The 26350-nt window shown below is 44.9% G+C and overlaps 1 protein-coding gene across 1 annotated transcript; it reads left to right on the forward strand.

The window, feature by feature from the left end:
• Positions 1-508: 508 nt before the first annotated feature.
• On the forward strand, positions 509-26350 carry LOC306705265 (sentrin-specific protease 6-like; the record flags this gene model as incomplete). The annotated part of the gene is made up of 20 exons (XM_079171971.1): positions 509-560; positions 5387-5494; positions 8893-9031; positions 10216-10699; positions 10796-10973; positions 11166-11302; positions 12211-12351; positions 12977-13010; positions 13754-13942; positions 14028-14221; positions 14406-14515; positions 14773-14889; positions 14981-15103; positions 15190-15282; positions 15781-15874; positions 16344-16432; positions 16529-16597; positions 17068-17218; positions 17575-17724; positions 26336-26350. The coding sequence occupies 20 exons, from the start codon at positions 509-511 to the stop codon at positions 26348-26350; spliced, it is 2667 nt and encodes an 888-aa protein (XP_079028097.1).

Genomic DNA, 26350 nt, shown 5'->3' on the forward strand with positions numbered 1-26350 from the left:
ATTGTCATTTCAAACTAACTTGTTCCTGTTCACATTCTCCAAAAGCCCAGGAAAAAAAGATTGAGTTTAACTTGGCACTGTAGCTGCAAAAATATACAAACAAGCTAATGATCAGTGAGTGAAATACTATATCACTGCTGTAGGAGAAAAATGTATGTGTGCTTTAAATATATTTGTGTAAAATCACATCCATAATTTCAAATGTAGTCATGTATATTCACATCACGAGGCCAGGAATTTGTGCTCGTTTTGGCCGCCTCAACTTTGTAACAATTTCTGACACGCAGGTCATGCAAAATTCTATCTGTAACACAACAACATCACAATAGTATATGCATAAGGAACAGGGTGCGTCTATCAGATCAGTAGGAAGAGACGGGGAGTCTAGCAAAAAAAGCCTTGGTGCCCAGGTGAAGATAGAGAGAGAGTGAAGATAGAAGTGGGGGGGACGCAGATAAACAAGTAGGGCAAGATTTCTAATGCAGGGGTAGAGCAGCCGCTGGCCACTATGAGGTGTGGCCAGAGGCGAAATCAGGAGAAGACGAGTGGGGAAGGAGACTGTGGGTGATCTGGAAACCCTCTGTTATGGCTTGGCCAAGGTGCACAGTGTAACTTGTCTAGGTGAGAGTTCAGAGAAGGAGGAGGACAGCTCTGAAGGGGGGGGGGGGGGATGCAATGCAATTGTGATGCCTTTTTTTCAAGTCTGGACTGACCGGCTTACTTACTTATTAAAACACTGTCAACCCACTACTGCCTTTATGAACACACTTTTGTCACTCTTAAATTGACTTCTTTTACAATGACATTATGTGACAGAAAAAAAGTCTACTTTTGAGGCTTTAAAAGTGTTTTTACGGTGGTAATGTTTGACGAGACTGAAGATAAGGTTCATCTGTATTTTTGACTGGATATGAAAGTTGAAAAAGCTTATTTTCCATGTAAAACTCAAACTGCTTGAGACTCTTTGTGAAAATAAAGTTTATATGTCCAAATAAAATCTGGATTGAGGCCCCTTTACCAGGGGAGGGGGCTTTACAGTAATGAAGTGATTGAAGCAGAACGATTACACCCGTAGGTGACCACAGCAATTACAGGACGGCCAAACCAATCAGAAACTGTTGCACAATAACTGTAGTGGTGACTTCTTATGGTATGGCTTCTAGCAAAAATGATCCTGTTACGCTGCAGGTCGGCGCAGGAAATATCATCTAACTCTACATGTCCAATCCTTACAAAACTTCTTATGCATGATGCCACTTCAAGCCTAAATATAGATCAATTGAAAGAAATTAAATAACTCATAGCGCCACCTACTGGCAAAAGCAAATATAATATTTTATACTTTTATTTACTCCTCCTAGCCAGTTCAAAAGAGCAGCCCCGGGGCTACGCTTGACGTACATGTATGAAACTTGGTCAGAACATGTATCACACAGAGACTTAAAAATAAGGCTCATGGGAACATGCTCTAAACTGTACCGGAAGTCGGACATTTTGATTTTTATGTCATTTTTTGATCGATTTCAGCCTATTTCTAGTCACTATACTTTAACAAACTCCTCCTAGGGACTTTGTCAGATCCACTTCAAATTTTGTCAGTACAATCTCAAGACCATTGTGATTAAAAATTATCAAAAGCTTTGCTTTTGACGGAACAGCTTAGCCGTAGCGGGCGGCTACTTTACGTGATTCCCCATGCAAAGAACTAATATAACTCAACTGGACTTGTTCCAAACGGTCCCAAACTTCACATGCTTGATAACACTCATGGCCTGAGGATGTTTACAAGCTAATTTTCACTAGAACTCACAGCGCCACCTGCTGGCGAAAGATACTCTGCGTTTTCTGACAAACACCATCCGATTTACATGACTTTTACAAAATATGGTTTACATTTGACATAGAGCAACATAACGCATGTTTGCACGTGTTCCGTAGCACCAGGCGGCGGATACAGGAAGCATTGGACTATTTGCAAAGCATCATTTCCAGCAGGACTAAAAACGTCTCACTCGCGGACGCGCCGTCCGATGGTCGCGGAAGTTCTTGCCCCCCCTGGCCCGAACCCGCCGGCACCCCGACGCGGCGGAGGAGGCGAGGGCCCGTTCATCGCTGCTCGCAGCTTTAATTATACATGACTTTAGGGGAGTTTAGCTCTTACCTTGGAAGCGATCAGTCGTGAAATGACACATGTAAACTGAGCGGAAGTATTTAAGGCCGCTCAAACCCTCTTTTGATTGGCTGAGCCGTTTCGTTAACGAAGTTTTTGTCGATTTGACCTTGAATAAAATAGAAGGCCATGGGCTAGGAAGCTGAAAATTTCACATTAATTCAACCTTTGCCCATAGAATAAATGGTGTGAATATCAAGTTTGGCCTAGATTCTGGTCTGGGGTAAGACATTATTCGAGAAGACAATGGGCTAGAAAAACGCCATTCTGGGAAAAGTATAAGGAGCATCCACTTGATATTCACACCATAAAATCTATGGGAGCCCTATCAAATGTAGTCGGAATGGCACTTTTTGACTTATAAGGATCTTCACTGAACGGATCAGCCAATCACAGTAGGGTAGGAGTCGACTTACCTGTTTTCATTAACTTCACATGTCATTTCTCAAGTGATCTCTTCAACAGTAAGTACAAAGCTCTTTCTCTCCCCTAAAGTCATGTATATTTATGCTTATTATCCATTAACTAACTTATGTGAGTGGTTTAAGTGTGAGATACGTCGAAATTGACCGTTTTTATTGTGTTTATAAAAAAAATAAAGTGTAAAAAAGGTATTTGCTGGGGAGGTTTGTGCTGGTGTTGGGGTGTATTTTCTTCATTTTAGCCTCATTTTAGCCTCTTTTTCTGGCCAGGCCAGTGTGTGCTGCGGTCTGTGCGATCTTTTTTCGGGGAGAAACTGTCGGCATAAAACGAGCTTTTTTCGCTCGCGTCAACTAGGTGGTGCCTTAGCTGTGAGTTGCCCACGTTGGAGTGACCTTGCTGGGTGTCGAGAGGGCGTCGAGGCCGACCATTCGGCGCCCGTGCCCCGTCTGTGCGTTCTTTCTTCGGGGAGAAAAGGACTGCGTAAAAGAGCTATTTTCGCTCGCGTCAACTATGTTTTGCCGGAGCTGTGAGTGTCCGATCCCGGTATAAATATGCCTGGTGTTGAGAGGGAACCCCGGCCGAGCATTCGGCGCGGCTGGCTTGTTTCCGAATGAAATGGCATATTTTTCCAAGTGTTGAATTAAAGCCCGAATTTTAAATTCACCGGGATTTCAGTGCCCAATCCTGGGGGAAGTTGTGTGGGAGTGTAGATGGGCTTGTTACTGACTAACCGGGGGGGTTCCCGTGTCTGTGCGTTCTGTCTTGGTGGAGATCTGGGCGCTGTAAAAAGTTAAACTTGCTCTATTTAAACTAGGTTTTGCCGGGGCTGTGGGTGTCCAATCCTGGAGTAACTTGGATGGGTGTTGAGAGGGCTTCCAGGGGATGAATTCGGCGTGATTCGCGCGTCTGTGCGTCTTTTCTCCGGGGAGAAAACCACTGCGTAAAAGGGCATCTTTGGCTGTAGTCAACTACGTTTTCCCGGGGCTATGAGTGTCCAATCCTGGGTAAACTTGGATGGGTGTTGAGAGGACTTTCAGGCCGACAATTCGGCGTGCTTCCCGGGACTGTGCGCTGTTTTTTCGGCAGCTACCTGTTTTTGGCTACCTAAAGAGAGAGCACAGAAACCCCGCCGTTCCCACTGCGGTCAAGTGGTCCGTCATCTGCGTAACTTCGGTCACGTCAGCCGGCGTTTGAAATGAAATGCTCGTCTATACGTGGTGTTACGGTACGGGTGCTTGGATAGCCCAAAAAGCCCAGAAATAGATCAAAATTCATCAATAATTTGTCAAGATTCTTGTTTATGAAGACTCTCACTGTACCCATGTATATTTTCAAGAGATATTACTGTACAGTTTTTGAGAAAAGTACATGTAAAGTTAGCTCAAATGACATTTTGATATGAATAATTTTCCTATATTTGCCATTTTATTAAAACTAATCCTTAAGAGGTTATGTCAATATTTCACTGGATTCTTGCTCATGATCACTCCGACTATGTCCTTTAAAATGTAATGTAATTTTATTGCATGTCTAATGTTTCAATTGTCTATATTGAAAATCTAGACATTGACATTAGTAAGCCTTGTTCTTTTGTGTCATTTTGGACATATGTAGCTCTACCTCCCTCTACCTACTTCCTTAGTGAGATGGTGATCAAAGGCATTGTAATAAACAGTAAGAGTATCAACTAAGTAAAAAGTGCAAAATCCCTCATGGGGTGGAGGTGTTGTCCATCAGGGATGATAGCTCAGCCATCATCCTCCTGTCTCCCACCACCTCCACTGTATCCAGTGGACACCCCAGCACACTGCTGGCCTTCTTGATAAGTTTGTTTAGTCTGTTCCTGTCAGCTGTCGAGATGCTGCTGCCCCAGCAGACCACTTCATAAAAGATGGCTGATGCCACCACTGAGTCAAAGAAGGTCCTCAGGAGAGCTCCCTGCACTCCAAAAAGACCTCAAAATATTCTCAGCAGATAGAGTCTGCTCTGACCCTTAAAGTGCAGGGTTCTGTAAAGGTCCGGATATGACTTCTTTTAATTTTAATTTTCAATCCCCAACAAAAAAATAATTTGAATGCTTTATGAGAGTATAATGAATGCCTCTTTTGTTCTTTGCGTATCCATGTAATATAATAAATAACTAGGCAAGACTAAGACTAAGATAAAAGGTTTAACGTTTTTCTTTTGTTTTACAATTTGTTGCTTCTCTGCGGTTTGCATATGCAGTCGGCCAGAAGGCCAGCAGTGTTTTTACATGTACTTTTCTCAAAAACTGTACAGTAATATCTCTTGAAAATATACATGGGCATAGTGATGGTCTTCATAAACAAGAATCCAGTGACATATTGACATAACCTCTTAAGAATTAGTTTTAATAAAATGGCAAATATGGGGAAATTATGAATATCAAAATGTCATTTGAGCTAACTTTACATGCACTTCAGTATCTCTACATAATGAGTTAGTATCTCATAATAATGAGTTAGTATCTCATAATAATGACTTAGTATCTCATAATAATGACTTAGTATCTCTACATAATGACGTAGTTTCTTAAAATAAGGACTAAGAATCGCAACACAATGAGAAACATTCTCAAAATAATGAACAAGGAAAGTTTTTTTTCATTATTATTATAACTATTTGCATACAGAGTCATTCTTTTTCAGTATTTTGTCATTATTTATATAGTTTCTCACTATAATGACCTAAAGGATCTTTTTTTCTATAAGAAAATGTCAAAGATGTTCAAGCATACACTCATTCTCCCAACGCGTGATGTTTCCTCCCCAGTCGTCCTGTCCAGCGATGACGACGCCAGCACAGGAAGCGTCAAAAGGCTGGACAGCGTCTCCCCTCGACCCGCCGACTCCGCTCACTCCTCGCCGGCGCTCTCTGGAGGCATCTGCTCATTGTTCTCTCTGTAGCCTTGATCTTAACTGTACTTTATAGTAACGTTCTATTTCATCCTTACTGACCGCCAGAGGCAGTGTTTAACACTGGATATCTTCTGTCTCGCGCATGCGCAGGTCGAATATTTATATCAACAAAGTCACCTGTGACCTCGGATGACCCCCCGGCGTCTATAAGTTCCGGTGTCATTCCGAGCTCAGTCCTTTTTCATCTTCTCGCTACGCAGGTTGGCTACCATGGTAGCATAAGCTTAAACAAAGATGTGTCTACGATCAAGACATATTGGAGCTTGTCGCTGTAGCCTTGTGACCACCGGTCGGAGTTGCGGATCTTTCGCCCTCCAAAGGCTGCGACAAGCTGTCCCTCTTAGGAGGGAGTGGCGTTTGTCGCCGTTCGGACCATTGAGCCCCGGACTGGTGGACGCCCCTATCATCGGTCATCACCAGTCTGATAAGGGCCACCGAAGTCGTGAAGACAGCAATCGGTGAGATCGATTAACATTGTTTTCTATAACAGTTGTCCGTTTTTCCACGGTTGGCAGAGCGCTTCCGCTCTAGCTAATCGAGTGGCATACCGACGAGAGCGTACAATTACGCCGTCATTCCGCCCTTCACAGATACGGCTATCACAGTTAGCAGTGTCCTCACTCAGGCTAACTTGATGTGATGCTAGTTCGACTAGATCGGCATTAGCATTGTGTACACTGATTTTGTAACATTACGGCTATCACAGTTAGCGAGTGGTTCCGCTCAGGCTAACTTGATGAGATGCTAGTTCTACTAGATCGGCATTAGCATTGTGTACACTGATTTTGTAACATTATGGCTATCACAGTTAGCAGAGTGTTTCCGCTCAGGCAAACTGGGTGAGAGACTAGTTCCATTAGATCGACATTGACACTGTGTCATTGACTTTGTAACCTTACGGCTGTCACAGTTAGCAGAGTGTCCTCGCTCAGGCTAACTTAGTGAGATGCTAGTTATACTAGATCGGCATTAGCATTGTGTACACTGACTTTGTAACCTTACGGCTGTCGCAGTTAGCAGAGTGTTTCCGCTCAGGCTAACTTGATGAGATGCTAGTTCTACTAGATCGGCATTAGCATTGTGTACACTGACTTTGTAACCTTACGGCTGTCACAGTTAGCAGAGTGTCCTCGCTCAGGCTAACTTGGTGAGATGCTAGTTATGCTAAATCAACACTGAGGTTGTGTCCATTGATGCTTTTTACGCATTACGGCTGTCGCAGTTGGCAGTGTCCTCACTCAAGCTAACTGGTGGGACACTAACTAGACTAAGTATTCTGTCCTAGCAGTTGTGTCTACAATGGCCATAGACAGATAGCGAACGGCAAAGAATCAAACTGGTTTATCTTCTCAAGATTTATTGAAGTCCAATTCTTTTATCGTAAAACTATGGAATACAAACAAAAGTATAATTACTAATGTGCCAAATATCCACATTTTATACACACGTTAGCCTGCGCACATGCAGTTAGAGCTAGCTTAATTTACACAAAGAAATAATAGCTAAGTTGACACAACATAATATCTTGACAACTGTTAAGTAATTGCCTACATATTCACACAACTGTTAATGACGATATCTACCTACAATAACCGAAGGAAAACTTACGGACGTATTCCTCCGAGGATCCGATATTCAGAACAGCCGTACCGCACTCCGTTTGAAACATGTAGAAACTAAACCTCATCGACTTATACAGTGACGTCATTCAAAAACATTATCTCTGTTTCGCCACTAGGCGTCGCCATTTCACCACAATTAGTGTAGTGCAGTCTAACACAGCAGTCTCAATACAATTGAATACACATTGACATTTCTTGAACAGAACACTAAGCTAATACTGGGATTGTGTCCATTGATTTTGTAACATTACAGCTATCGCAGTTAGCTGAGTGTCCTCGCTCAGCCTAACTGGTGGGACACCACTAGTTATAGCGACTGTCCTAGTGAAGAGAGTGCCCTCGCTCCCCTCTCACTTAAGGACTGTTTTTTTGGCCTGTATCCACAGTGGCAGAGTGCTCTCGCTCAAGCTAACTGGTGGGTCACCTATATCTGCAGCAAATATCCTAGTGAAGAGTGTCCTCGCTCTCCTCTCACTGTAAGGACTGTTGTGTTTTTTTTTGGGCCTGTTTCCACAGTGGCAGAGTGCTCTCGCTCAAGCTAACTGTTGCGACACCAATATCTGCAGCCAATGTCCTAGTGAAGAGTGTCCTCACTCCCCTCTCACTGTAAGGACTGTTTTTTGGTCTGTTTCCACAGTAGCAGAGTGCTCTCGCTCAGGCTAACTGGTGGGTCACCAATATCTGCAGCAAATATCCTAGTGAAGAGAGTGTCCTCGCTCCCCTCTCACTGTAAGGACTGTTTTTTTTTTGGCCTGTTTCCACAGTGGCAGAGTGCTCTCGCTCAAGCTAACTGGTGCGACACCAATATCTGCAGCGAATGTCCTAGTGAAGAGCGTCCTCACTCCCCTCTCACTGTAAGGACTGTTTTTTGGTCTGTTCCACAGTGGCAGAGTGCTCTCGCTCAAGCTAACTGGTGGGTCACCAATATCTGCAGCGACTGTCCAAGTGAAGAGAGTGTCCGAAGAGATCACTCCCCTCTCACTGCCCCCTGCCTGTTCTCTCAACATTCAGCAGAGCGCTCCCGCTCAGACTGACTTGGAATTCCGCATCAACTAGTGGGACATGGGTTCCCCCAAAATCGCGGCCATGTTAAACTCTCCCGGCTGTAGGACCTGTATAGCTCCTCTTCAGCTTGAGGACGGCCATGACCTCTTGCCCTAGCCTCGAGTATCTGAGGCCTCTCGGAGAACCCAGGCAGCACCTGCGGCATCATGCCTTGAGCAGTAAGGTCTGCTAGGCTGGCCGAAATGGAACACCTGATGCTTGAGGTTTACCTCCCCCTGTCAGGACAGCTGAATCCAGCTCAACCTACCCTGATCATTTTGCATGGCACTGGCACGCCTGCAGTGGAATACACAGCAGCCGGAACTTCCGCCTGCGAGTGCCTTCTTCAGGCACCTTCCCGCCCTCACCACCTTTTCTGTTCCTCCCTCCGAGGAATATCTAAGGGAGTTGCATGCATGCTGGAGAGACACCAGGGCTCTCTCCTGCCTTACATCAGATGGCCGAACCTGACGGCCATGCAGGAGCTGGCAAATTTGGCCTTGCATGTTGCCAGCCATTTAGCTGACTATTGCGTCCCTCATAGTTTTCCCCTGAGGAGAATCTGAGGCCCGATGCCAGGTGCCCTCGATCCCAACATTGGGTCAAGGATGACCTGCTATCCAGGGCTTATGACACAGCAGCACTGTGGACTGTATCGGCAACTCCCTCTCCCACCTCATGCTTGCCCTCGCAGCTTCTCTGCAGCAGGCTACTTTCGACGCTTTCGCCTCCAGCCTAAGTGAGGCTTCATTGCAGGCGTTTGCGCTCATGTCGAGGGAACTTGGACGTATGATGTCCACCCTGGTCCAGACTCTCCGCCTGGTTCGAACCTGGTGAGCTGTTCGGGTCAGCTGCTATACAGGCGCTTCAGCGAACTGCTAGCCAGACCAGGCAGCAGTTCTCTTGTCTTCACAGGGACATGCCTGCACCCCGCAGACCTAGGGGTCCCACTTGGTTCCCCAGGGCCGTTTTGTCAGCCTCCAGCTTACCCCAGTAGCCGCCACAGGCCTCAGCGTCCCGCTGAGAGGCCGGCCAGCTACCAATACAACCCTAGCTAAGTCCCCGCCGGGCAATCTCCGAACTTGGGGACTAACAGTCGCCCCCATTACCTCCAGAGGCAGGGGGGCCAGGAGACTATGTCTCCGGGCCGGCTGTGGGTTTTTTCTCCCAGCAGCAGATTCCCAAGGGAGAGTGGTTCACGTCTGTCGACGCTTATTCCCATGTTCCCATGGTGCATCGCCACAGGCAGCTTCTTCGTTTCGCCTTTTGAGGCCGCCACTTTCAGTCCAGGGTGCTTCCATTCGGACTCTCCCTTCTTCCCACGGGTGTTCAGAAGGTGTGTTACTGCTGTCCTTTTCCCCTGCAATCATAGGGCGTGAAAGTACTGCTGTACTTAGACTGGCTGACCTGGGCGCCATCCCGGCTTCAGGCACCTCAGGACACTGCTCGCCTTCTCTCACGTGGCCCGGTCAGGCTTCAAGGTGAACATGGAGAGGAGCTACCTGAGCCCTCTTCAGAGCATAACCTTTATTAGTGTGGCCCTATGAGGGCCTATCTGTTGCCCAAGTCTATGGACAAGATCCCCCACAACCTCTTCCGGAGGACAGACGGTTGCCCTACATCCTTTAGTCCGCCTATTGGGTAAACTGACAGCTGTATCGACTGTCGTTCCCTTGGGTTTGCTGATGGCTGAACAGCCTTCACTTGGATGCCAAGTGGCACAGACAGGGCAATAGTAGTATCAAAACAGTGCCTACTCACTCTGTCCCCATGGAGGGAGAGTGCATATCTGGCAAACGGTGGCCCCATGGGCTCGGTTCCATTCCGCCGGGAGATTGTCACAACAGATACCTGCCTCTCAAGGTGCAGTGTGACAGAACAGGACTGCTTGGGGGCAGTTGTCTGCTCAAAGACCTCAGGGTCAAGTCAATGTTCTAGAGCTAAGTGCTCAAACACTTCCTCCCATATTTGAAGGGAAAGCATGTACCTCTGCTGTGTTTTCACATAAACCATCAAGGGGGCACCAGATCTGCAGAAGTTGCTACGGTGATCACCGTGCCCTTCTGACTTGGGCGGCCCCTCGCCTGACCAGCCTTCGGGCAATGTACCCACCAGGAGAACGGAACCAGGTTGTGGTTTTCCTGTTCCGTCACAAGCCTCCACCGAGAGAGTGGCGGCTGCATCCAGACGTGATGTCGACCCACTGCCCCCACTGGTTCTCCCTGACGGAGAGGACCAGTCCTTCTGGATCAAGATGCCCTGGCTCACACGTGGCCAGAGGATCTTCTTTATGCCTTTCCACCATACCCTCTGATCTTGCAATGCTTCTCAGAGTTCTTCCCCGACAGGAGGGACCTCCTGTCGCAACTAGAAGGCCGGACTTGGTATCCCAATCCCTGCCGCCTTCAACTATGGGTCTGGCCCGACCAGATGCTGAGTGGCTGCATAGAACCAGTCAGACTGACTATTCTGAATGCCAGGGCGCGATCTACCCATCTGCAGTACGAAAACAGGTGGAAGCTGTTTTCTGACTGGTGTGCGGCTCAGAACAATGTCCCAGTACAGTGCCCCGTGCCTGCTGTACTGAGTTTCTACAGTCCCTTCTAGATAAGGGCCGGTCTCCCCCTAAACCCTTGGAGGTATACGTGGCCGCTATCTCGGGGCAGCATACTAAGGTCGACAATGACACAGGAGAGAGCCACAGACTGGCGTTCCTCTTCCTAAAGGGCTCTGCAATTGCGTCCCCCGAAGGCCCCTGCATGGGACCTATCCTTGGTACTAAATACCCTATGCTTGTCTCCTTTTGAACCCCTGGCACAGGTGGAGCAGAGATGGCTATCGGTCAAAGTGTTTTTTCTCTGGTGAAAGAATCATGTCTGAGGTGGAACTCAGATGGCTTGGGTGTCACTTTGTGGCCTAATGCAGCGTTTTCTCCTAAGGGTGTTGACACGCTCACATATCAACCAGCCTATCCAGCTCACGCAGTTTGGCCCTCCCGTCAGGAGGGGAGAGGTCAAGGCTGCTGTGCCCAGTGCGGGCCCTCAGAGCTTATGTGGAAGCCACCGCCTGCATACGGCGGTCGGAGCAGCTCTTTGTCAGTTATGGTGAGCCTAAGAAGGGCTGTGCTCCTTCTGAAGGACAAACGGCGCCTATCCCACTAGATAGTGGAGGCCATTGCCTATACATACAAGGCGAGCGACCGTGCTCTGCCATCCGGGGTGAAGGGCCACCCTACCAAAGGTGTCTCCACGTCAGGGGCAACACTGAGAGGTGTGCCTGTGGAGGATCTATGTGCTGCGGCCTCATGGGCATCACCGAGCACATTCACCAAACACTACAGACTCAAGGTTGCCACCCCTCACCCACTGGGGAGGGTTCTTTGGCCAATTTTTCTCTGCCGGAGCTATACGAGGTAGTTATGGTGATTCCTCGTGACTCTGTTGATATAAGTCATCCAGTGTTAAACACTGCCTCTGGCGGTCAGTAAGGATGAAATAGAACGAAAGTTACGAATGTAACTACGGTTCTATGAATCCTGGATGACCGCCAGAGTTCTTGGTCACTCGGAATCCCGTGAACTCGCGAGAAGATTCCGTAGGACTGAGCTCGGAATGACACCGGAACTTATAGACGCCGGGGGGGTCATCCGAGGTCACAGGTGACTTTGTTGATATAAATATTCGACCTGCGCATGCGCGAGACAGAAGATATCCAGTGTTAAACACTGCCTCTGGCGGTCATCCAGGATTCATAGAACCGTAGTTACATTCGTTACCTCCGTCTACGTCTGTTTATTGTGTCTGGAGGACTGTGAGAACCTTGAGTTGTGCTTCAGGAAACGCACCGTCTTTGTTGCAGCTTTTTATTTGTAAAGCTTCGGCGAGACGGCAGATTATTTTAAGCTCGAGCTGTAAAATGTTCTTTTTAACGTCCTGAAATGTTTAGTCGACTGCGGCTGTATTCCTGGTCCCTAAAGACCACTTTCTCTTCTTTTTGTATTTACTCTTTTCAGTTTGGGAATCAACCCCCCGAGCAGTTTTCTCCGAGGCCAAAGAAACCCAAGTTCACGTCCAACAAGTGCGACAGCATCATTCTGGAGTGTCGGAGCTTCAGAGTGGGAACTCTCCGCAGGATTGTGACGAAGCCCGTCGTCGTAAGTACTCTGGTTTTTAAAAAAATGGCCGCCGGATGTTTCAGCGCGTTGAGTCAACACGTAACCAAACATTCGGTCACTTTTAAAACCTCACAGGGTGTGCAGAAAAGTTCCAGTTATACAAACACAGCTGCATGTATTCTATATTTCACTACCAGGTTTTAAAATATAATAAATAAAAGCTGATTTGGAGCTTCAGAATATATTAACGTTTTCACTGAAGAACTGACGACAAAAAAAAAATAAAACAAAATAGGAATTTGGTCAGAAATCCTTAAACGTCTCTAATAATCACCACTCAGCACTTCCTCCTGAAGTTTCACAATTAAAGCCTCGCGGGGAAGTGAAGAGATTATGTTCCCAGAACATTTAGAGCTTTTAATGTGAAACTAATTAAAGTTTTTATGAACGGCGAACATCAGCGACAACAAGAGAACACGGTAAAGAGGGAGGCTAAAGATACAGACACAGGCTTGTGTAATGTGTGTTGAACCCCTGGATTTAAACTGTTCTATAAAGGGACATAATCATGTGACGTTATGATGCCATAACAAGCAGAAGAAGAATATCTTCAAACTCCAGCCGAGTGACTCCACTGTGACATTTCTCGTTCTTTCTCTTCCAGTTTTCTATCGAGCAGATCCAGCTGGAAACTGAAGGTAGGCCTGAAGCAGCAGTAATGAGTTCAGTAAATACAACACTGTGTACACAGAGCTGTTGCATCGGACGGTCAGCGGAGTGTGACGGCGCCGCGCTCCGATGTTTCAGGAAGACGCAGCGCTGCACTTTACTGCCGGTCAGCACAGATTAGTCCACACATGTGGAAGCTTCGTGCCTTTTTTAAAATACGCTGAAACATCTGAACCAACGACTCGTTCTGGAGTTATTTTAACTTCATGTGGGAGTTAAAGGGACAGCAGTGATGTTTAGGAGTGTTAGTGTGAGGTTCTTCTCCAGTCAGTGTTCTACTGCAGGAGATGAGTTTATAGAACCAGACAGGAGAACATATGATCTCTACAAAGACTCCAGACTGCCGTCACTAGAACATGATTTAACATCTCAACTATGTAGAGCATATGTTCTCCAAACATCTCCTGGAGTAGAACACTGACTATAGAGAAGAACCTCATGCAAACACACTACTAAGCATCTGAACTAGCCCTTTAAAAAACGTCAGCCAACATTATTTTTCTATCGTTTTAGTCATTGAAAGATAAATAATCACATTTTCTGAGTCACATGACCACTCGTAGGTATTCTAGAGCTTCACTCGTCTGTGTGACTGCGTTCATCTGCAGAGGGACAATCATACAAACCATACTGCGGTGAAGTCACAGAGCTGGATCTTCTCCTCCTCGTGTTTTTAAAATCTTTTCATCGTGTTTGTTGTCTTTGTCGTCAGGCTCGGAGCGAAACACCGTGGAGAACATCTGTCTCCGGGCGTCGGAGCTGATCGGCTGCGAGTGGTGCACCGTCCAGAGGCTTCCGGTCTTGTTCTTCCAGACGACTCCGGCCGAGTGCGTCCGGCTCCGCACGCAGCTCGACATGTCGGAGGAGAAGGAACCTCACTGGTACGACTGTACCGGGGACCGTGAGTACCGCACTACACAAACTACACTACCAAACTACACACACGATACAGTACAATCAAACAATGTGCCTCTCCGTGCCGTCAGAGTCGGACGAGAAGTTCATCGTCCTGATCTTCAAGAACGGCCTGGTGATGAAGGAGCAGGCCATCCTGGAGGACATCCTGGGAGAGATCGCCCGGACCAACAACCTCAGCAACTTCCCCGCAAAGCTGCCCTTCGACGAGGCCAACATCCGCCTGGTGAACTTCAACAAGGCCTTGAAGCAGAAGGAGGAGAAGGTGAGACGCTCTCAATCGAACCATTTCATCGTCGTGTCTTTGTTCACCAACATGTTCAGTTTCTAATGTTATAAAACACAAGAAGCTCGTATTTTAAAAGCTGAAAAAGTGAATTATTCTGCTTAATAAATGAGTAAATTCAGCCCAAAATCACTGAATTTGTTTTGGATCCCCGGGTACGAAGGCGACGCAGGCCCCCCCAGCCAGCCCGGTCACCGTGCACGCACGCACACACATGGCGACCCGCCAGCACACCGGAGGGTACTTTGAAGACGACGACGGACCCATCGTCAAGTGAGCAGCTCGCTCTTCTTCCTTCCTGCCGTGCTGAGGTTGAATGTGTGGTTTTGTTCCCCGGTGACTCAGCTGCTGCCTCACTTTGTGTGCAAAGCAGATGGAAATGTTGTTTTTTTAAAACACAATGAATGTTGATTCTAATGTTGTGAATGAAGCGGTCCCAGTCGTCCTCTGTGGGTCCCGATCCGTCGGTGCGTCGATGCTCAGCCTCCTCCGGTGGACTCCAGCGGTGTGACGGTGTGTTTCTCTTCCAGACTGATGGTGTATCCTCCTCCTCCGGCCAAAGGAGGAATGTCGGTCACTAACGAAGACCTCCACTGCCTTAACGACGGAGAGTTCCTCAACAACGTCATCATAGACTTTTATTTAAAGTGAGTGTTTGGATTTAAAACGACGACGTTCCACAGAACAAAATACCAGATCTGTGTTTGACTCGTCCTCCTCTTGTTTGTCTGCGTTTAGATATTTAGTTCTGGAGAAGTTGAAAAAGGACGACGCACAAAGAATCCACGTGTTCAGCTCGTTCTTCTACAAGAGGCTGAACCAGAGGGAGCGGAGGAACGCGCCCGACACCGCCACCCTGCCGTGAGGCTGCAGAGACGTTCACACGCCGTCACCGTTCTGCTGCCGGAGGCTCGGACTCTAAACTTATGCTTTTTCATTTGTTCCAGAATCCAGAAGAGGAAACACAACCGGGTGAAGGCGTGGACTCGTCACGTCGACCTCTTCCAGAAGGACTTCATCTTTGTTCCCATCAATATGTCGTGAGTCTTCTCTACAACTTCAGCTTCTTCACTTTGAAGTGTATTTATTTCATTTTATATTCTTTTTTTTATTTAATTAATTCATCTTTTTATATTTATTTCTTTTATCTTCCATTTTTTTTCTTTTTTTAACAAAAGAAATATTTTCTCATTTTTATTTTATATCAATAAAAAATTAATTAGAATTTTTAGAATTATTTAAATAAAAAAGAAATATTTTTGATTAGTAAAAAATAAAATAGAGAATATTTTATATATTTTTATATATATATATATATATATATATATATATATATATATATATATATATCTCTCTTTTTGAAAAATATTAAATGCACATATATATTTATTTTATTTTGTGATTATAAAATGATAGTATGAATGATATGTAACCAAGGCACCATAGATGGAGTCCTCTGGCTCTTTCCTGGTTAAACATGTGTTAAATATGATGATTGTATATTAAACCAGTGTTAACTGAATGTCTCGTTTTGTCAGAGCTCACTGGTACCTCGCCGTCATCTGCTTCCCGGGCCTCAGGGGTCCGGTCTACGATCAGAACCCACTCCACCACGGCGCCCCCCCGTCACAGGTACCTGACAGGAGCTCTGGTCGTCTGAGAAGGTGTCGTCGTCTTTAGTTGAACTGTAGCAAACGCTGATTCTCTGCAGCTCACCTGAAGGAAACATGTTTTAATGCGACGGGTTCATTTTCTGTATTAACCGTCGTGGATCCTCAGACGTACGATAACTTTGAGTGAATAAAATACGTTTTAATGTTAAAAGTAATGATGTTCTGGTCCAGACGGAGACTCACTTGTGTATTGCTGCTCTGGATCGGCCTGGCTGTTGCCGGTCCCCGTCGTGGTCCTGGAAGCCTCCGGTCCTCCGTCTGCGGAGGGTTCTCCCTCGGTCTGACCGTCCGTGGACGCCTCGGGGACGCCGGGGGACGGGTCCTCCTGGGAGCCGTCCAGCCCGTCCTCACTTCCTGTTTGTCTTCCTCTGAATGTAGTCTTTTTGGGGACTGTAGTTCTTTATGAGTTCCCGTCTATGTGTCTCCAGGACGAGTGCAGTGAGGACGGGACGCTGGCTGAAGACGCGCCCGGATCGGACGCCTCCGCTCTGGCCGCCAGACTGAACCTCTGCAAACAGTAAGTTGGTGCACTTCTGGCTTCTCACCAGCAGGTGGCAGCACCGCTCAGAGAGAGAGAGAGAGACGTTTGTTGACCCTTGTTTCTCTTCTTCAGGCCTTGTATCCTCATCATGGATTCCCTGCGAGATCCGGCCAGGTCGACGGTGGTGAAAACTCTCAGAGAGTGAGCGGATTTTATTTGAATGATTTAATGTCGTGGAGGCAGTTCTTCTTCTCAAAGTCCTCAATCACAGAACTATGAGCGCACACACACCATACAGTTCTCTTCATTATGTCTGATGTCCATCCAGAACAAACGTCCATAAATCCATAAAAAGAAACTTTAAAACTGCAGAACTTATCTGAGAATCTTCATGTTTTTTAACTTCTCTCCGGTATCAAAGTGATCCAGTGATAAGTTCTCTGTAGATCAACGGCTCATAATACATCATTCTGTGTATTTCTAATGTTCTCACTCGTGAACAAATGAAAGCTAAAAGCTGTAGCCAACAGCAGAACATCGTACACAGAACAATAATAATGGTTTTAACACTAATATCTCTCCAGCGTCACTGAGACTGTTTTCTGACGCTTCCTGTTGGTTGTTGTCGAGTGTTTGTCCCCGGTGGTGACCCGAGTGTGCGCTCGTTTTAGGTACCTGGAGGTGGAGTGGGAGGTGCGTAAAGAGAGCCAGAGGAGCTTCGGTGAAGACGCGATGAAGGGTTCGAGTCCCCGAGTGCCTCAGCAGGACAACTTCAGCGACTGTGGCGTCTACGTCCTGCAGTACGTGGAGAGCTTCTTCGAGGTGAGACGAGCGACTCCAACACATTTTAATCACAGCGGGACTTTATTCTGCTCCTCCAGTTTCTGGTTTTTCAAATATATTTGTGAGCCAAAGAATATTATACATTCAGAATGTTGCTCAACATGAAATAATATTTATGTACCAGATATAAAACATGATATAAAAGATTGTTTCTGAGATTTTACAAACTATTATCTTCTCTTCCTCATCGTTGAGCGTTTTTAATGGAGCTCTAAAGATCAGAGGAAGAACATCTATCCAGCTTTGACACACACTTATATGTAGATATATTTATTATTGATATCGGTCTCATCTTTTAACGTTTATAACTAAATAAAATATTTTCTTTCGTACAGAATCCGATCCCCAGCTTCCATCTTCCGGTGAACTTGTCCGAGTGGTTTCCGGGTCAGCGGATAAAGACGAAGCGCGAGGAGATCAAGGAGCTGATCCTGAAGATCAAAGAGCAGCAGGAAGTGGACAAAAAGGGGGCGGGGCAGGTCCAGGTTTGTAATTTACCGTTATTTTCTTTCTGCCTCCGTCATGAAGTTAAGTTATGTTTCCATGGATGGACGATCTGTTGCTCTGTGTCGCTGTAAAGAGAGAGTCGGAGTTTAAAGGATTGAGATTTTGTTTAGGGACTATTTTACCAGGATGAGCCTCGAGATAAAAATAAAGAGCACGGAGGAATGCGAGCACAGATTATATTTCACATCTTTATTAACCACATTTATTTTTATTTAGGGCCCCGAAGGCCCTATTGAAATTCGAATACACATAGTACATCGGGTGCATATTTGTGGGACTTGCATATTTGTGGGACTTACTCGAAAACTCACCAAATGTTGCAGGCCTGGTGAATATAGCCGTCTGATATAGGTTGCGTATTTGTGTGTATAAAAATGGCTCTCTAGCGCCTCCTAGAAGTTGGACCGGCGACGCCCCTCAGCCAATATGTCCGATTTACTTGAAATTCGACACACATGTCCAGCTCCGCTAGATCTACAAAAAAGCCTCCAGACCCTTAAGCTCCGCCTACTTAGATTTTCTGCTATTTTGAATTTTGTGAAAAACACATTTTTGCGAACTCCTCCTACAAGCTGGGTCCAATTGATACCAAATTTGCTGTGAATCGTTATTGAATCTACATCATCAAAAGTTATCAAAATCTTTTCTTTATCTCTGCGTTTACAAGATATGGACCAATACATTTTTTAGGGGCGTGGCTTATATATCAATGCACATAACTTCTCAACCATTTGTCCTACAATCACCACATTTTCATTGCATTCAACCACTAGGGGGCACTACAGTAAACCTGTTATTTTGTGCTTTTTTGTCACTTTTTGCATTTTTCAGCCTTTGTACTTTAACGAACTCCTCCTACAGAATTTATGCGATCAACTTCAATTTTGGTCAGGATGCTCGTCAGACCTTTGGGATGAAAAGTTATCAAAATCGTGAGTTTTCATGGAAGAACCTTGACGTGGTGTGGCGGCCATTTAGCCTCATTCGGCATGAAAAAGGAAGTTGTTATAACTCCAAGTTACATTATCCAATCCGCACAAAACTTCTTGTGCATGATGCTAGTTCAAGCCTGAGCACATTTCCATGCTAAAATATTTGCATTGTCATTGCGCCACCTACTGGCAAAAGGAAACGTCGCATTTTATACTTACATTTATTCCTCCTAGCCAGTTGACCTGATCAATTTCAAATGTGGTAAGGACAGCTTTGACACATTTATGATGCATCATCATGAATATTGTGACCTTTTGAGGAACGCTGTTGCCATGGCAATGCATCATTAGCCATCAAAAAGTAGGCTGATGGTTCAGTGGCTTGGGATGCTCAAAAAGTCATGGAACTTTGTACAAGTCTTATAGGTCATGAGAAGACATATTTTATATGGGTTTTTTTGGCTTGGTCGTTTTAAATTGCCTCCATAGCGCCCACTACAATATTTCAAAAGAGCAGCCCTAGCGCTACAATTCACCTACATGTTTGAAACTTGGTAGGCATTTTTCCATTTGGTCTATTTCTAGTCGCTATACTTTAACAAACTCCTCCTAGGGAATTTGTCAGATCCACTTCAAATTTTGTCAGTACAATGTCAAGACATTTGTGATTAAAAGTTATCAAAAGCTTTATGTTTCACAGAATGACTTAGCCGTAGCGGGTGGCTACTTTATGTGATTCCCCATCATAAAAGCTGATGTAACTCAGCTGGACTTGACAAACAGCAGTTTTACACGATGTGGTTTACACTTGATATAGAGCTACATGTTGCATGTTTGCGCGTCTTCTGTAGTGCCTCACAGCGGATACAGGAAGCGGTGGACTATTTGCAAAGCATCATTTCCTGCGTCAGGCGGTCCATGCGGGCCTTTTTGCAGCCTTCGTATTTTAACGAACTCCTCCTAGAGCATTTATGCGATCGACTTCATATTTGTTCAGGGTGCTCTTAAGACCTTTGTGATTCAAAATTATTAAAAGCTAGCGCTTTCGTCGAAGAACCTTGACGTGGCGTGGCGGCCATTTTGCATCATTTTTCTGAAAAATCAAGTTGTTTTAGCTCCAAGGTACATAATCCAATCCACACAAAACTTCTTGTGCATGATGCCACTTCAAGCCTGAACATACTTAAATTGAAAAAAATTAAATAACTCATAGCGCCACCTACTGGCTGAAGGCGGTTTAGACTTTCATTTATTCCTCCTAGCCACGTGACCCGATTAGTCTCAAATTGTGCTACGATGGCCTTAAGACATTGATGAAGATTTGCCATAAGTATTGTGAGTTTTCGTTGAACGCTGTTGCCGTGGCGACGCATCGTTCGCCATGCAAAATTGAAGTTGTTATAACTCCAAGGTACATTATTTAATTTGCACAAACCTACTTCTTGTGCATGATGCCACTTCAAGCCTGAACATACCTGATTTGAAAAAATTCAAAAAACCCATAGCGCCACCTACTGGCTGAAGGAAATATGGTTCAGTAGGTTAGGATGCTCAAAAATTCATGGCAATTTGCACATGTGTCACAGGCATCGGAAGAAATATTTGGTATGATTTTTGGCCTTGTCCGTTTTAAATTGCCTCTGTAGCGCCCCCTACAATATTTCAAAAGAGCAGCCCCGGCGCTACGTTTGAGCTGCACATACGAAACTCGGTAGGCACACGTATCCTATGGAGACTTAAACATAAGTCTCTTGGCACCATGCTGTAAAACCTACCAGAAGTCGGCCATTTTGATTTTGGTGTCATTTTTCCATAGCATAGTAGGTTAGGATGCTCACAAATTCATGGCACTTTGCACATGTGTCAAAGGCATCGGAAGAAATATGTGGTATGATTTTTGGCCTTGTCCATTTTAAATTGCCTCTGTAGCGCCCCCTACAATATTTCAAAAGAGCAGCCCCGGCGCTACGTTTGAGCTACATGTACGAAACTCGGTAGGCACACGTATCCTGTGGAGACTTAAAAATAAGTCTCTTGGCACCATGCTCTAAAACCTACCAAAGTCGGCCATTTTGATTTCGGTGTCATTTTTCCTTAGCATAGTACTATTTGCAAAGCATCATTTCCAGCATCGGGCGGTCCACGCGGGATCGACGACGTCTCGCTCACGGACGCGCCGTCCCTCGGTCGCGGACGTTCTCCGACGCGCAGGCAGGAGTCCCGCCACCAGGCCCGACGCGCCAGCGAGGCGAGGGCCCGTTCATCGCTGCTCGCTGCTTTAATTATTTTTCTGATTATTATTTTTACACTTGGGGACTATTTGGGGGGGACTTGCCATGCATGAAAACTCACCAAATTTTGCAGACTTGTCCGGTCTGGTGAAAATTTTCATATTATATAGGTTGCATAGTTGTGTGTAAGAAAATGGCTCTCTAGCGCCCCCTAGAAGGCGGGCCGGCGACGCCCCTCGGCCAGTTTGTCCGATTGACTTGAAATTCAACACACATGTCCTAATCCGCTAGATCTAAAAAAAAGCCTCTCAGACCCCAAAAGACCCCTCGGATTTTGACTCTTAATAGGAAACATAACCACATTTTACCGATCCCGGCTTCTTTACACTGGCTACCTGTTGCTGTTAGAATTTATTTTAAGATATTATTGATTGCTTACAAAGCCCTGAGAGGCCTTGTCTGTCCGTTAAATATGAAGCTAAAGCCAACTAACTTGGCTTAGCACAAAGACTGGTAACAGCTAGCCCGACTCTGTCAGAAAAAGAAACAAAATATACCGACGAGCACCTCGACAGATAAAACGTGTTACACAACGTAACACGAGCTGTAGAGGTGCTGGTAGGTGGATTATGTTACCTTTTAATAAACAGGAATTTCCCTGTAACTGCCGATCACAGCTCATTTGTCATGAGTAGTATGTGTGTGTGTGTGTGTGTGTGTGTGTGTGTGTGTGTGTGTGTGTGTGTGTGTAACACTGATGTCCTCTGTCCCTCCAGTGAAGTCCCTGACGGTTCAGCGGTGATGTTGTGCAGCAGGAGGCAGCACAAGTGAAGCCAGCAGTCACTGTGTGTGTGTGTGTGCGTGTGTGTGACGCTCCCACTGATCTGAGACCTGCAGGGTAACACCACCTCACAGTCCGGACATCCCCCCCCATCATCATGCTTTTGTTCTCGGCAGTATTCAGTAGATTTACACACATTACACACACACACACACACAGGTATGTATGTACAGATGTGTATTTTCTTTTGAATGAATGTTCGCTGACGTTCATTTGTTTTGTACTATTTCCTCAAACTGTGTTCAGCTCTTGGCTGTTGTTCAGCGTGTCTGTACGATGGTGTCTCGTGTGCATCGTCAACTTTTTTTTTTTTTCTTTTTTTTTTATGAAAGTGTATATATTATATATATTTTGTTATTTAAGATATTTTGGCACTCAGATTTTCGTTTCATGTAAGCGTCTGGGTCATGTTCATGTTGATCCGTGTTCATGGCGTCCAGGTGAGTTTTTAGGACGGGACATGACGTCAGAGACCAAACAGCTGCTCCTCTGAGGCAGCTCTTCACTGATGGTTCACAGTCACACTGAGAGAAGGTTAGCCAGTGTGTTTGCTTCATTTTCATTTTTTTAATTGGCACCAGTATTTCTCCAAAACATGACAAACACTGAGGTGTTTCCCCCCAGAGTCACTTGAAACGCAGGATAATCATAATTATCTATAAAAACTGTCAATCAGACACACTGGCAGCCTTCTTTTGCAAACTGCTGTCAAGCACTTGTACTGTTTGTAAATACGTGGTAGTGTGCAGACCTGCTAGTGGTGGACTTGGGCTGTAACTGATGGTGAAAAGGTCAAAGGTTAGAGATCTGCTGTGCCTGTTTTTTGAGAATGCATCATACACTGAGTTTGTTTTGTTTCTTCAGTTTGCTCTGTGTGTGTTTTCACATGTGATTCTTTGATGCTTGCAGTTTTTTTTTGTTTTTTTTATATTTTTTGCAAGAAAATAATGAAAAATAAAAAGGTTTCATTTAAAGAGAGACTCTGTTGTGTATCGTTGTTTTTCCAGAGGAATGAAAAGAGTACTTTTCAAAATGAACCACAACAGTAGTGAGTTCAGTGTGCTCCGCGTCAGCGCTGCACAGTCCCCACGGGGAGGAGACGGGAAGGAGCGCCGCCTCCAAACCGCTGTCAGCGCGAGCTGGACATGACTCCCAACAGTAGCTCGGATTTCCAGCTGGAGTCTGGAGGGACAGAAAACAGCTCACAGCTCACATCTGCAACCAATTCAAGCGCCTCAGAGCTGCAAAACCAATCAGCTGGTCACCATTAATTTAGTGTAAAGCGGAGAACTTTCAAACACTAACAAGCCAAAGTGATGAAACTGCTTCTTGCTTTTATTTTATTCACTTTTTAAGCGCTCTACATTTAGGCTAACACGCCTATGCATGGGGATCGAACCGCCAACCCTGCAATTAGTGGCCAACCTGCTTTACCTCTACTGTGTTTTGACAGCCTCTATATTTCACAGCCTCATAACTAGCTCTCTGAGGCACAGACGGCGGTGCTTTAAGCTAAACTGATTTGCTGGAGTTTGGCAGGAATGCTGTTTTCCACGTGCACCGCTTTAAATTGACGGTGTTAGCATGCTAACGTTTGCTAATTAGCACTAACAAAGTACAGCTGAGGCTGAAATGTCGTTAGTTTAACAGCAATTTTGTCATAAACCAAAAGAATTGGCCAAATCAACATGTTGACCTGAAGTTGGCGTTGGTGTCCAAGACATTTAGATCATTTGGCAGACAAACTGATTTATTTTATTCCTCTGAGACCTAAAACAGCCTGCAGTGATTACGGACAAACCACACACACATCAGATGTTAAAGAAAATACTGTTTAATTAAAAATCTTAATGGCTTAGGCATGAAAACATGGCAACACAACAAATGCTGAGGATATTAAAAAGACAATAAATAAAATCATATTTACAAAGGCAAGAACGAAACAAATAAGACAACTTTTTAGTCGGCAAGTTCTTGTTGAAAATGTTAGTTACCATGATGATGACGCCACACAGCACTCACCAGTGGATCTGACCCAACACACCGGCTGAGTTGACCAGTGACTCGGAGGGAGTGTGTGTGCGTGTGTGTGTGTGTGAGAGAGACAGCAATTCAACAGAAGTGTATCCTCACAGCGGCACTTTCATGGTCAGGACTTAGTCCCCGTTAGATCGAGTGAAAACAAAGCGGACGACACATTCTCTGTAAATCAGCGCGAGCTGAGGGGGCAGCATGCTGCTTTTGAGATGCTTTTGGTTTGGGGCAAATTATTAAAGCTGCACGATCTCTGTTGAATCAACGAGACCGAAGCCTCAGATTCACCAAACCAATGTACAGTTTTTGCTCATTTTACACCAATGGACAGTATGTTTCCTCACTACTTTAATCACATTAAGCATACTTCTGTTTCCAAGAACCTCTGACTGGATTTTACAGCCATGTCGACATATGTCAAACCTATTTTAGGCATAAAATGAAAATCTGCAGCCTGACAAATATGCCAGTATCAACTAGAGGTGGAAGATCACCCAATATCTGCTTTAGATCAGACACTTCTTATTGTTAAAAGCAGCTAATGTGCTAACATGTAAGAGAAATGTCATGATTTATTAGGTATGTGCATTATTAATGAGCTACTACCGCAAAATAATTGTGCAACACGCAAGGCATTTCATTTTACTATTCTCCGTTGGTGACTTAATCACATGCACGTTTGAACGAAGGACTTTTGAATACAAACTGAAGTTATCGCTGCACACAACAGCAGCAGAGGTGCAAATATCGCAGCACAGAGGAAGGTGTTCATGTGAAATGATGGATCTTTTGGAATGAACCTTTGACGCTAGTATTGTTACTCAAAACAAGACTTTGTATCGGTATCCGCCCACCCTTAGTATCAACTTTCAAGTCTGTAGTAGTACGGTTGCACATTGCATTCATAAGTTAAAAAAAAAAAAAGGCGGTTATTATAGCATAGAATACATTAGAACTTGTAAATAGTACCTCATAATTGCAAGAAAACTAAGTCATACAAAGCAAGAGATGCGCTTTAGTTATTCTTTTACTTTGAATGCAGTGCACGACCGTTTCGCCACCAGGAAACATTAAAAGGTTTATTTTTCAGCTGTAAGATGTTCAGCTTTGTAGATATCTTGGTTCCAAATCCATAACTAGTGTGAGCCTTTTATTCCTGACCGTTTGTCTCATTTATCCACATTCAATCACAGAATATCAAGAGATTAGAGGTATGCACAATGGATGATTTGAGCTCTTATCAATACCTGTAATGGTAAAATATATTCTAGTATATTGGGATGTTTTGGAAGATGGGTGTTCTACTGAGGGGAAGGTACGAGATGCAGATAAACACTGCATTCCTACAGAGGTGAATCAGGTCATAAAACCTAGGTCCTGTTTTCCAGTGTTGATGTTTACATGAACACTAAAAGGAGAAACAGGGAACCATTGTTTCCTGTTTCTGCATGAACTGACCCCCAGTTGATCGCACCTGGAGATAACAGATAAGGAGCAGAAACAAATCAACCCATGTCCAGAGACCCTATACTCCCCTCTTTTCACGAGGTAACTGGAGGCGTGACCTTTTGTATGCATAAAACATGATGTGCCTTGTATTTCTTTGACAGTGGTTTGCACAGTTCACTGAGATACGTGTCTGTGTGTCCACTCTCCTGCTTGCAAGCATTAAATTGACACTACTTTGAGCATTTATCAGACTCTGTCTATTTAATCAACTCTTATCCCGCATCTACATAGAAATATTCCACAACAGTCCTCATGACCACCGTCTGTGTTTTTGCTTTAGGGCTCGCATGTATATCCATCATCTGATTCCTCAGCTGTCTGTACATAATGTGAGCTTAATCACATCAACATGTGAGAGGAAATCTAACGGGACACGTTAAAGGGATAGTTCACATTTTTTTTGAAGAGGGGTTTGTAGGAGGTAGTTATCCATGTTCGCTGTATTACCTACAGTACAGAGGAACAAATAGGAGCAAAGCAACGCACCGCTGTGGCAAAACGTTTGGCCATCGACAACCTATAATCGGTTAAAGTGTGCGCTATATTGAGAGTATGTTCACTGCTTTACCTTCAGACAACAGCCCTTCCAGACAGGGACCTGAAGCCATTGTCTATGCTCTCATCTTACCTCTCAGAACAAAAGGAGTTTTCTGGTGCATGCACACTTTAGTGAACAGAAATTGAAAAAGATATATATATATATATATATATATATATATATATATATATAGTGTACCAACTGCACAACCAGGCACATCTTTGACATGATTCTTTTAAAAAGAAGTAGGCCGTGGGAAAGTATAACCACAGTTAATTAACATGACAATGTGTAGCTAATTACTAATACTTAGAGCTTAGAATAAAAGCATCCACACAACAATGGTTGGTCCCCCGGTGACACAATGTAGGTTGAAAAGAAGACAATATTTTTGAATTATTTGAGAAAATAATCTCAGCGCTTGCTACGCGTCGCTGTGGCCTCGCTCCGTTTTTGTTTCGATGGTATTCGACCACTTGAACTTGACTCCGTATTTCCTCTCAGCTCCCGGTTCAGTGA

Source organism: Pholis gunnellus, assembly GCF_910591455.1.
Source record: "Pholis gunnellus genome assembly, chromosome: 13".
Classification (NCBI taxonomy): Eukaryota; Metazoa; Chordata; class Actinopteri; order Perciformes; family Pholidae; genus Pholis; species Pholis gunnellus.